This window comes from Phyllosticta citriasiana (genome assembly GCF_038021145.1).
Source record: "Phyllosticta citriasiana strain CBS 120426 chromosome Unknown IWZ02scaffold_21, whole genome shotgun sequence".
Classification (NCBI taxonomy): Eukaryota; Fungi; Ascomycota; class Dothideomycetes; order Botryosphaeriales; family Phyllostictaceae; genus Phyllosticta; species Phyllosticta citriasiana.
In genome coordinates, this window is record NW_027117298.1 from 315,559 (window position 1) to 326,859 (window position 11,301).

The following is an 11,301-nucleotide window of genomic DNA, read 5'->3' on the forward strand; positions in this document are numbered from 1 at the left end:
ACGCAAAAGCGGTGCAACATGTTCGAAGAAGGGGAAGGAGTGACTCGTCCGAGAAAACCATGTCGTTCGATCTCCTTTGCCGTCATGGCGTACCGCGGCCGCAACTCGCCGCAGAAAGAATTGAAATGAGAAACTAGAGCAAAAATCAAAAACTGACAATCTCAGCACAAACCGAGACAGTGAAATAAAAAGAAAGCCAAAAAGTAAACCAGGCTCGGGGCATCTTGAAACCAGTGCATCGCTGCAGATGAAGTAAAATGAGGCTGAGCATTGATGATGTCGCAAACCTCCTGCATTAAGCCTGCTGAAAAGACATGAAAATCGAGAAAAGTCGGGCAAGAGGTGGGTAGTCGACGAAGAGCAGATTTTTGATAAGCACCAAAAGGAGGGTGAAGGAATCCCAAACGCCAGCCAGTCACATCCAAAGCCACGTCCCCACGACCTCGACTGCCCGGTCGGCTCACTGCGTGGCATAGTAGACCATTCCACCAGGTGGCACTTGGGGGTAGTAGTAGCCGTCAGGACTGGGCGTCATCATCCCACCCATTCCAGGCACCGTGTAGTTTCCGGGTGCTGGATACCCTTCCACGGGTGCGGCGTAAGCAATTTGGCCCGGGTCGTAGTAATACACCATGCCATTCTGCTCATGCGCCACCATGCCACCCTGAGTCGTTGGACCTGCAGGCGCTGGGGCGGGCACGCTCGCAGGGACGGCGGCCGGAGCCTGATAGCCGCCTTGCGGAGGGTTTGCCATGAACATGGGAACAACCGAGCCAGGCGGGTATTGTCCAGCAGGAGCGGGTGGGTAGTAATAGGCTGGTGCTGCGAATCCTTGGGGAGCGTATCCCGGCTGTTGGTAGGGTTGGAATGGTTGCGCATGGATTGCACGTTCTGGGATGTTGGAAAGGGGGGTTCCGGTGGAGACGTGGGCAGGATAAGATGGCGGAGGCGGAGCACCATTGGGATTGAGAGGAACCTGCTGGTGAAAGGGCACTTGCTCCTGTTGTTGAGGAGCGTGGACAGCCAGATTTGCGGGAGATTCGATGCCGGCCATGGACACTTGTTTCTGGGGCTTCGGCTGGTGCATGGGTATAGGTGCACCCCAATTTTCCCGGTAGGTTGGTCGTTGTGGCAAGGGGTAAACTTGCTGAGGCGGCATGTTGAAAGCTGGCGTAGCTCCGCCGTGTACGGAGGCTGCTTGACTCGGTGGCCCTGATGGGATAGACTGTGCTCCAGGTGGGAGTCGCACCACGGGCCTGTTGGGATCCATCGGCGCACCCGGGGGCCTCGACATGATGGATCCGGCCGGCGAGACAAGACCATCGGCGCGATAGTCTCTTGCCAGAGATGAGCGTCTGCTAAGCACGCTTGGGGTGTATACGCTTCCGCCATATGCGCTTGTTCTTCTGCTTGAGAAACCCCCATACGAGCCAAAACGTCCCCGTCCTCTTCCAAATCCTTGTTGGTTCGGTCTCAATGCACGGGGAATGAAGATGAAAGATCGCTCCGTGGCAGGGAATATGTAGCGCGGCGGTTGCTCTGGCAGAGAAATGCGGACGGGCTTGTCTCGGCGCAGCGGGGGGCGGTGGTTGGGGAGCTTTGTGTATTCGCGGATAGGCACCTCGGAGAAGTAAATCGGCGCCTTAATGCCAGGTATTGACACGCGGATACGAGCGTTTCCAACCAGCTTCGTGGACGAAAAGGACTTGACGGGAGGTATCGTGGATGCATTCTGCGAAGAGGGCTTGGGCGGTTGCGTTAGGTCGGTTGAAAGATGGTGGTCGTAGGTAGGGGGAGCAGCGGCGGGCTGAGACTGGGACTCTTCGAGAGTTTCGTGGAGGTCATGGGTCCAAGGTGCGCTTGTTGCGGCATCTTCTCGTGCCATTAAGCTTTGAAGATCAAGTCAGTCCCGGTGACTCATGTGCAGATGGAATAGTATGGGGTGAAGGTACCTTGCAGGCGAGAAGGGACCGCCAGCAGCTCCTCGGCCACGGCCTCTCCCTCTGCCGTATGGCTTGAATCCGTTGGGCCCAGCACCGGGCGAGCGGTGGTCATGCATGAAAAAGGCGCCACGATTGGGGATAAAGGCCGGATCCTCGTCGCGCTTTTTCTTGTACTCTTCGTGCTCGCGTCTTCTGCGCTCTGCGGGAGTCTCGAGTCGCTTCGTCGAGCTCGCACCCGCCGATTGCTGACCAGTCGGAGGAGCTTGTGTAACGCCGGCAGCAGCAGTGGTCGGGGCTGGCTCGTGTTGAGCATTGTCTAGGGCGTCGTCTCCAAGCTTGTCAAAGTCGACGGCCTGGGCGGCGTCGTGCGAGGCCCTCATGCCGTTCATCATGGCGTCGGTGTCGGAAGCGGGAGCGAACGAAGCTGTCGGCGCAGGCGAAGCGGCGGGGGCGGCCGAAGGGTTGGAGGAGACTTTGTTCTTCCCGTTGCGCGTGGCGACAGACTCGCCGTCGCTGAGGTCGCTGGCGTCGGCGTCTTGGTCCTCGTCGCTGAGGAAGGAAGCCTCGCTCTGCGAGTCGTCGGCGCGCTCGGTGGCCCCCTCATCGTCCTCGGCGTCACGCCTGCGCCGTCTGAGAAGATTGGTGCGGCGGCGAGGGGGAGCCATGATGAGCGTGAGTGAGAAGGGGAGGGGGGCGAGGGCGTGGAGAGCGGGCGGAGGTGAGCGTGTTGCTGGGATGGAGTTGGGGTTGGCGTTCTGCCTTGCCTTGCCCGTTCAAGAAATGGCCGTTGGACGTCCGGTCGAAGCAACAGAGTCTTGGCGAATCATGACATGGCTGAAAGCACCACCCGGACTGCACCGCAGAGATGGCCTGAGCCTATGTAGGTACCTACCTACATTACATGTACTTCTCTACCTGACCTTAGTTGACAGGCATTCATTTTCCACCAACTCACTTGCTTGCTTGCCGTTGCCGCGAATCTTCTCGAACGCCTGTCTGTCCAGCCCGACAGCTTTGCTGCATTCTTGGCTGAGGTGCCGTGTGGCTGACTGCTCCAAGCCCACCGTCCAACAACCCTCCGTCTCTGCATCGTGATAGGCCACACGTCAAACTTCCAGCGACCTTCACTAGCTCTAGCACGGACGCTTGCCGGTGCTGTACCTATTCTTAGCCAAGAAGCTCGACCTTCGCATTTCCCATTTCTGTCTGCTCGGTCGAGTCAGAGCATTCGCGTCACACACAAAGTACATGTAGCACGTAGCGTAGCATCGACACAGCTTGCTTGCATTTTGCCGCCCGCCATGCGCGTTTCTACGTACTCTCTCTGCCCAGTTTTGCCAGCTCGCTGTTGATAAAGTCATCGGCATTGACAAGCTCTGTGCTGCCGTACACCACTCTCCTTCTGGGCCCAGCACCCGGTGCACCTCCTCCGCTCGTCCTCTTGGCCCACTCTTGCAAGTTGCCGTACTCGTCCATGCTGCCACCGCCAACCGTAAAGACAATGGCCTCGCTGAATCCCTGTCGTCTCTGTCCAAAGCTCGCCTCGATGCCCCGGCCCACGCCGCCGAGACTGCCTGGTTGGTTCCGCGCTTGGCTGGCTGGAGGCATGGTTCCCCTGGCATTGGCGCTGCGCGGATCAAAGTAGAGGTAGTTTTCCGTCTTTGCTATGGCAGACGACGATGCGTTTTGCGGATCCATAATCGACTCGGTAATCTTGGTTAAAGTCAGATCCTTATTTGCTGGCAAAAAGTTCTTGACGCCCGAGACGAGGTTTTCAAAGTTGGAACCAAGGCCAGCATCCTTGAAGCGATCCGTCAGCCGGTTGGAGAGGGAGCTGAAGCCGCGGAAGAGGTCGCTCGACGCCGACGACTGGGCAGGCTGCGACGGCGCCGATGACATCATTGTCATGCGCGTGATTTCTCGCACACTGCAGGCAGTCAGTAAACAGGAACCTTTTTCCCCAGGGAACGCCAAACTCACGTCTTGACGTAGCTCAGCGATGCCGTGTCGGCCCCTGCCGTTCGTAGTGCTTGGTCGAAGCCTTCCATGTCCGTCCGCGAGACTTCTTGCTCTGTGCTCAAGAACCAGATGATGAAGAGACGCAACTTGTCCATCGGATCATTGCCCTTTTCGTTGTCTTTGATGAGATCCAACATCTGGCTTTTGGAATGTTTTGTGATATTCTCCTCTATTTGGAAATAGTTGTCCAACTGGCGATCCTTGATAGCCTTGAGCAACGCAGTGAGAATCGTCATGTGCATATCCAAAAGTCCCTTTCTCTCCCTCAGCTCCGGCAGCAGGGTGATAGCGGCGCCGAGCTGTTTTACAGACGCACTGCTATCATTTTGAAGGTCGTCCAACGAAGCGGCACCCGTCTTTTTGGTGATTTCGTCCGAATCCTGTTTGTATTTTTGCAGCTCAGTGTCGATGGCTTCGGCAACATTTGGGAACGGGGCGCCCGCATTCTTGGACCAAAAGAAGTCGTTGGCATTCAAGTCGTACGACTTTTTGGTCACTCCCTTGGAGGGATTGGTTTCGTCCACTGGCAATTCTACGGTGATGCGATTAAGGTGCATTTTTAGCACGTCGTGCACGAGTGATTGGTAAGTCCAGGAGTGTGACAGCATGGGAATCAAATCGACGTTGCGGTCCACAATGACCAGGACGGGTCTCGACGAAGGCGCGTGACCTGCCGACCCTTTGTGACTTGCGCCGGAGAAGAGATTGTCTTTTGAGTTTAGGATGTGGTCGCGGAGCTTGCGGTCGAGCTTGGCTGCAATCATCTCCGCTGCGCCACCTTTGGGACAGCGGATGATTGGAATGTTGCCTGGGGTTGTCAGCCAGGCAGCTCGTTTGCTTTGTCGAAGAAGGAAGCTCACCCATCGTGACCACCACGCTAAACAAGCCACTCACTATCCGTTCGACAGCAGCGTCGAGAACGTCATCCTGCACCTGAGCGCTGTTCAGAGTCCAGTACGTTTCCTTGCCCATGCCCAAACTGAATAGGTCGGGTTCAGAGACGATGAAGTTGAGATACTGGTCGAATATTTGCGCAAGTTGCTCCGCTGTTCCATGCTCGGCTGTCTTGGCGGCAAAGTCCTCGAGCAGCGGACGGGGTATCGAAGAGAGGAAATTAACATAGGCAGGGGAGTAGAGCCCGCGGGCCAGGTCGGATGTGATGAGGTCAAGGTTCTGAGGGGTCGGCTCGACAAGGTAGATTACAGGAACGTCGGGGATGCTATGGCGGATCGTGTTGATGTTGCTGGCGCACAGTGTCAACAATTGTCGGCAAGCAGTTGCAGGAGTGCCTACAGGTGTATCGTGATTCCCCAGCTTCTCAAGTCATTGACCCGCAGCACGCTGCTGATCACATCCCTCCCCAGATTGTCAAACACCAAGACTTTCCAGATTGGCTGGCCATTCGCATCGAGTATAGGAGTGGATTTGGGCAGCAGTCCGTTGGGGTTCGAGTCGTGGTGTTCGTCTGCGTTTTGCTCGGAAGATTGGTTTAGGTTAAGGATCCTCTCGATGGAGGCTGCAGGCGCGTGTTAGTACGCGGGCATGCGAGTCTGCGCGTTGGGTCATCATACCAACTTGGCGGTCCCTCAAGCTGTGGTAGGCGGAGGTGGTGGGAGCGGCCATGGCGCCGATGGGGCTGGGGGGAGCAGCGCGGCAGCTGCTAGCTTTCGCGAGGGATCGAGGATTCCAGCATGCGCAGATGGGGAGCGAGGGCGAGCAAAGGCCAGAGGGAGGGCGTGAGAGATTGGAGCTTGATTGAAGTACAGTCGGTATGCAGTAAGGTAGAGGTCGAAAGGCCACGGCGCCAGGATGGTGCAGTGATGCGCCGGGCAGCCTGCAGGCAAGTCAGGTCGCGGGCGCTCGATCGGGCCTAGCTCTGGGGGGCACGTGCGGGTGGGCGCGGCGGGCTATTTGGACTCTTGTCTGGTCAGCCGCCCGTTGATGTTCTTCGTCTCCCCAACACCTCCGCCCTCGCCCCTTCAAATACCTGAAGGCTTCAGCTCCCTTTCATCATCGCATCCATGGCGGCATCCTCATCTTCTTCCCCTTCCCTTGCGTAACTCCCGTCATAAGTGAACTCTTCGATTGCTGTGGTGCCCCGCCAGATAACTGGCTCTGGAGGAAAGGGTTGACCAAGGCGGCGAAAGGTTTTCGCATCGCTGGAGGCAGAGTTGAAGTGACGGTCGCTCATCGCAGCAGCAACGCATCACCACGCGCAAAGTCTGGTCGGTAAGCAGACTCGCGTCGCTGTGCGTTGTATGTGTCGGGCGATTCTCTCAAGCAGCAGCTGTTGAAACTGCAACCTTCGGAAAACCAAGCATAGCGACGACTGTCGCGCAACAAGACTCGTTTGCGTCGGAGGCTGCTTGGGCCAGGATTTGATCGCTCGTTGCTTTTTTTCCCTCTGATCATCGTCGTCGGCACAGAGACAGAGAGAGAGAAACGGGGACAAGTCAGCAGACGAGCAGGCAAGCAAGCAAGCAAGCAAGCACACAAGCTGAACGGCAGGCGGGCCAAGTCCAAATCACAGACAGACAGACAGCTGCAGGGCGGCCCTCTGACAAGCCGGGGACGGATACGGTACGCATTCGGGGGCTGGCCTTCTTTGGCTTTGCAGAGCCACTGAGCGAGCGGGCTTCGGCGTCTCCTCACCACATCTTCTTCGACCGCCAAATTGGCTCTTTTCCGCCTAGTGCCCTGCGTGTCTGCTCCGACTCGCGCATCACTGCCAATCGGACGTCATTCCGTCCTTCCGACGCTAGCCTTGTTTGGGTCAATTATCCCCTTCCACAATGGCTTCCAATCACGTGCACCTCGATAAACACCAAGGCCAACAGCTTGCTGGCTACCATAATAACTTGTTCCAACCCTCTTCTCATGATGGCCAGCCTTACGAGCCTGCTGCTTGGACCCATGACCAACGCCAGTTCCAAAACAACATCACCCAGCAGCCGCCGCAAAACGTGCCCCGCCCTGGATCCTCGTGGCAGCAGCAGCAGCAGCAGCAGCAGCAGCAGCAGCAGCAACATCAACAGCAAACCCTGCCTGCCGCCTTCGACTCCAATGCCCTCTACGGACGTGACTTCTCTGGCAGTCCTGCGTCTTTTCAAAATCAGTCGTTGCCCGTCGCCAATCATGGCGCCATCCGCCAGCAATTCGACAACCACCAGCAGCAAGGTGCCCTGGATCCCGCCCTCATGACAGACTCGTCCGCCCCTGACCAACCATACGACTCTGCAAACCCAATGTTTCCGCCACATGCCAACTCGCAGACAAACCTTGGTGCCCCAAAGTCTGTGCAGTCGCCTTACGGCGCCCACTACCAGGTACTGTGTTTTTCTCTCGATCCCAACCTCTTCTTCCTTTTCCACTAACTTCAACTCTCAGCATCAACAAAAGCCCAGCGTGCCGAGCCAGGTCCGCGATTACTCTCACACTCCTCCCACCACCAATGCTACTCTTTCGACACCTGCAGTCAAGTTTCCTGCGGCTCCGAAGCCGGTCCAGCGTGGCAACTTTTTGGTTGTCGATTACGATGCGCTTCAGCAAGCCACCGACTCGACGCGCCTCCACGACTTTGTCAACATTGGCAATAATGCCCTCGACCTTCCCACCATGAAGTGTAAGACAGAAGTGCCCGGCAGCCAAGTTCCCGACAATACTGATTCTTTCGAAGCCGCCCTGCCCGTCTATCAGCCCCGTCGATCAAAAAACGAGCTTAAGAAGATCGCTGCGAGCGACGCAAGACTGGCCGGTATTAGTTTCGACGCTGTATCGACTCGAGGACGCGCTAACATTTCCCAGGGAAAATCACCAAGGCGTCCAAAAAAGCAAAGCACCCCGCCGAGAAGCTCATGCGCACAAAGTCGCCATCTGGAACCGGCTCTCCTGCGCTCATCAAGGATGAGACCGATTCCTCTTCGGAAACAGAGACGTCTGAAGACGATTCTGAATACGACTCGTCTGATGATGAGACCCCAGAACCCTCTCCTCTCCCTGCCGTGCGCCCTACAGAGACGCTCCAGCGCGTGCGTTATGATACCATAAGAGCCTTGTGGCGTCCTCGGAATTTGCCGGCAACTGTAGCAGAGATTCGCAAAGCCCTCAAGGATTACTGGGAAATCTTGTCGACCATCCGCAATCGTTGGAAGGGTGATCAGCAATCACTCAAGGACGCAGAGCAGAAGAAGATGCGGGACCTTGATCAACTCAGAGATAGAGTCAAGGATCAACGTGACCAGATGGAGATGGCCGTAAAGTGCGCTCTTCAGTATGGACATCCAGGCGTCATCCGAATGTAAGTAGCATCCCCGTGAAACTCCTCAGGCACCTATACCCCGTCCCAACTCATTCCAACGTTGCCCTACCGCTTTGAATATGGTCGCGGGCATTACTTGGCGTAGCCAATAGTTTTCCCGTTGATTAGGGCTTGACGTGCAACATTGTAGTTTGTGCGGGGGCCTTCTGGATGACAAACACCGCGGCAGCCGATTTGAGTGCTGCGCGGCTTTGCATCATCTTGGCATTGTCACGTGCCCAGGTGCAGCATGGGATTTACTGTGGCGGCTAGCGCCAACCATGTCTGACATCTCCCCAAATACTCTCTCATGCGCCCTACCATGTTTATGATGCGCGGGCAATGGCAAAGAATGATTCGTGCGCCGACTAATTTTCCCTTTCAGGCTCGGGGCAAATACGGCCTTCTTGTTCGCTGCGTACCAGTTTTTGGCAGACCGGATTAGAGACAATGAATACAACGACCTCTTCTCTAGGGCCATTCTTGAGGTATTTTTGTGCTCCGTCACATGCAAATACAATTGAATTGACAAGCTCCCAGTTGCTCGGTCGTTGTGAGAACATTCTCTACGAAAATCTTGAAAAGACAAAGCTCATCGGCGCTCTAAAGCGGTACCTCACTCGCGGGGATGACCGTACCAAGTTTTTGGCCGACAAAATCGTTGCACGGGCAAAAGAAAATTCTAAGAAGAACGACAACGACTCTGAAGACTCCAAAAAGGAAGAGACCAAAAAGGAGCCCGAGGCGAGCAGAAACTCGCAACCCTCCACTGTCGCGGGCGTCAAGCGCCCACGTCCCGCAGATGGTGCCTCGGCCGTTCCGGTCAAGAAGACCGTGACGTCCACCAACGCCTCATCAGCGACAGCCAAGCTTGCCTCTGCATCAGGAGTGAAGAAGCCGGGTGTGGCAGCCTCTGCGCCGACTTCATCAAGCGGTGCGGCTTCGGCAGCAAGCAAACCGAAAATGGCACCCAAGCCCAGCATGTTTCCCGGACTTCAATCAGCTTCGAAAAAGTCTGCCATGACAAACGGCCAAAAGCCTGCCTCAACTGCCACAGGAGCTGCTGCCAAGAAGCCTGCGCCGGCTCCAGCTGCTCCGCGCTTCTCGTTTGCGGAAACCATGGCAAACCTAACCAAACCAAAGGAAGAAAAGCCCGTGGCCAAACCAGAAGAAAATCGACCGCCCGAGTCGGAGGAAGAAAGAGCCAAGCGTCTGCGCAAGGAGCAAAGACGTAGGCTCAAGGTCAAGTGGGTGGATCATGAAAACGCTGGTCAGCTTGTGTCTGTGCGGCTCTTTACGCATGATCCGGAGGAGGAACTTGGTCACGACGCAGCCATGGTTCGGGACGTTGACGACGTCGGTGGCGAAGGTCGCATGTTCAAGCAACATAAAGACATGATGGATCTCGACGAGGATGAAGACAGAGCAAGCGAGGAGGACTTGCGAGCATGGTCCTGCCCCTCGTTTGTCGACTTCACCAACGTTCCGCACAATGAAAAGGAAAAGAATTACGAGCCTTATGGCGGAGGATTGCAGAAGCCGGAGAGTCCAGAAAAGGCGGTTCAAGAGCAGCACGAGGCCAACACCTTGCTCGTGTTTTACACGTCATCAGCAGACGTGCCACCGAATCCGCGTGACCCACCTGCTGAGGAGGTTGAGCAGAAGGAGCCTCTACTGTTTGGTACTCCACCAGACATTGTGCTCCAACGCGCGCCACAGTTTGCTCCTGCCGCTGAAGTTCCAAGCGCTGAACCTGGAGCCCCCGACATCTCGCGCATTCTCGCAGCCATCAATGGATCCACCTCTCAGCAATCTGAGCCGAGTGCCTCGCAACCGGAACCCCCGATGCCGTCGACCGAACTGGAAAAGACATTCTCAATGTTTAGTCAACCACAGCAGCCGCCCGCTCAACCCCAAGCCATGGCTCCGGCCCCGGCGCAACTCGACATTCAAGCCATCCTCGCAAGTCTAGGCAACATGAATACGCAGCAGTCTCAGCAGATGCCGTCTCATCCGCAGCAGCCGCCCCAGCAGCCCGCTGCGCCCTTCTTCAACATGCCCATGCCCAACATGACTTCGATGCCCGCCATGCCAAACGTGTCCGGTCTCGACCTCGGTGCCATCCTCAGTGCCGCTCCGAGCTTTGGTGTGTCGACTCCCCCGCAAGGGCAAGCGGCAGCGGGCAGCTCGCTGCCTCCGCAGCAGCAAACCTTTGACGAAGAGCGCAACAAGCGGGGTCGTGACGGCAACAACGACGGGCGTGACGGCGGTTTCAAGAAGGGCAAAAAGTGGCGCGGTGGCCGTGGTCCCAATGGCGAGTACCAGCCGCCGCAATTCATCTTGCCTTGCCGCTTTTGGAAGGAGGGGAAGTGCATCAAGGGTGATAAGTGCACTTACCTCCACGAATGAGGCGCCATCGTTCTTCTTGCTTCTCTGAGACTGAAGACTCGACGCGCTATTTGCTTCTGATGGCGGGCTTTGCTACAGCCCAGGGGATTGTTCGACGAGGATACCCACAAAAATCACTTGTACACTACAATCGACGAACGACCTTTTCGCTAACGACGACACCCCCTTCCCCCCCTTACAACGGAGGTCGAATGCATGGTTGCTTTGCTTTTCGTCCGTGGCTTCGGCCTTCCTTGTTGAGGACCAACACAGCAGATGACAGCAGCGCGGCGAAGGAGAGACCTCCCACAACCCAACCGCCTCGCTGCAGTTGGGCGCATGCTGCTCATGTTGCTGCTTTGCACTTCACTTCTTTTGCTCCCTTTTTGCTTTTTTTGCTCTTTCGCGAATGCTCCCAGTTTCATCTGCATCACGGCATAGCATGGCAAGCGATGGCACTACCAAACGGAACGGAACGAAATGGGATTTGAATGGACGGTGAGGCTCTTTTTTCTTCTCTCTGGCTTCTGGCTGGTTCTTCGATGACGGGCATGTATTTATACACGGACACACACGGACGGGAGGAGAAGCATTGCGAAGGCGTGGAGGGCATGGCTTTTTTTCAGTGCTACTTGTGAGAGGGACGGTGGATGG

General features: G+C 56.4%; 3 protein-coding genes across 3 annotated transcripts; 1 reads left to right on the forward strand and 2 right to left on the reverse strand.

Annotated features, from left to right (window-relative positions):
- Positions 1–273: 273 nt before the first annotated feature.
- IWZ02DRAFT_153256 (CASC3/Barentsz eIF4AIII binding-domain-containing protein) lies at positions 274–2,721 on the reverse strand. The gene is made up of 2 exons (XM_066761963.1): positions 1,953–2,721; positions 274–1,889 (listed from the first exon to the last, which is right to left on the reverse strand). The coding sequence occupies exons 1-2, from the start codon at positions 2,606–2,608 to the stop codon at positions 461–463; spliced, it is 2,085 nt and encodes a 694-aa protein (XP_066617813.1). The 5' UTR covers positions 2,609–2,721; the 3' UTR covers positions 274–460.
- Positions 2,722–3,143: 422 nt separating this feature from the next.
- Positions 3,144–5,867, reverse strand: IWZ02DRAFT_153254 (Sec1-like protein). Its single transcript, XM_066761962.1, has 5 exons — positions 5,534–5,867; positions 5,256–5,478; positions 4,823–5,205; positions 3,924–4,770; positions 3,144–3,870 (listed from the first exon to the last, which is right to left on the reverse strand). Exons 1-5 carry the CDS (start codon positions 5,583–5,585, stop codon positions 3,255–3,257), a joined length of 2,121 nt encoding a protein of 706 aa, XP_066617814.1. The 5' UTR covers positions 5,586–5,867; the 3' UTR covers positions 3,144–3,254.
- Positions 5,868–6,564: 697 nt separating this feature from the next.
- On the forward strand, positions 6,565–10,936 carry IWZ02DRAFT_153247 (uncharacterized protein). The gene is made up of 6 exons (XM_066761961.1): positions 6,565–7,288; positions 7,350–7,584; positions 7,639–7,716; positions 7,767–8,259; positions 8,645–8,747; positions 8,800–10,936. Exons 1-6 carry the CDS (start codon positions 6,755–6,757, stop codon positions 10,666–10,668), a joined length of 3,312 nt encoding a protein of 1,103 aa, XP_066617815.1. The 5' UTR covers positions 6,565–6,754; the 3' UTR covers positions 10,669–10,936.
- The last annotated feature ends 365 nt before the right edge of the window (positions 10,937–11,301 follow it).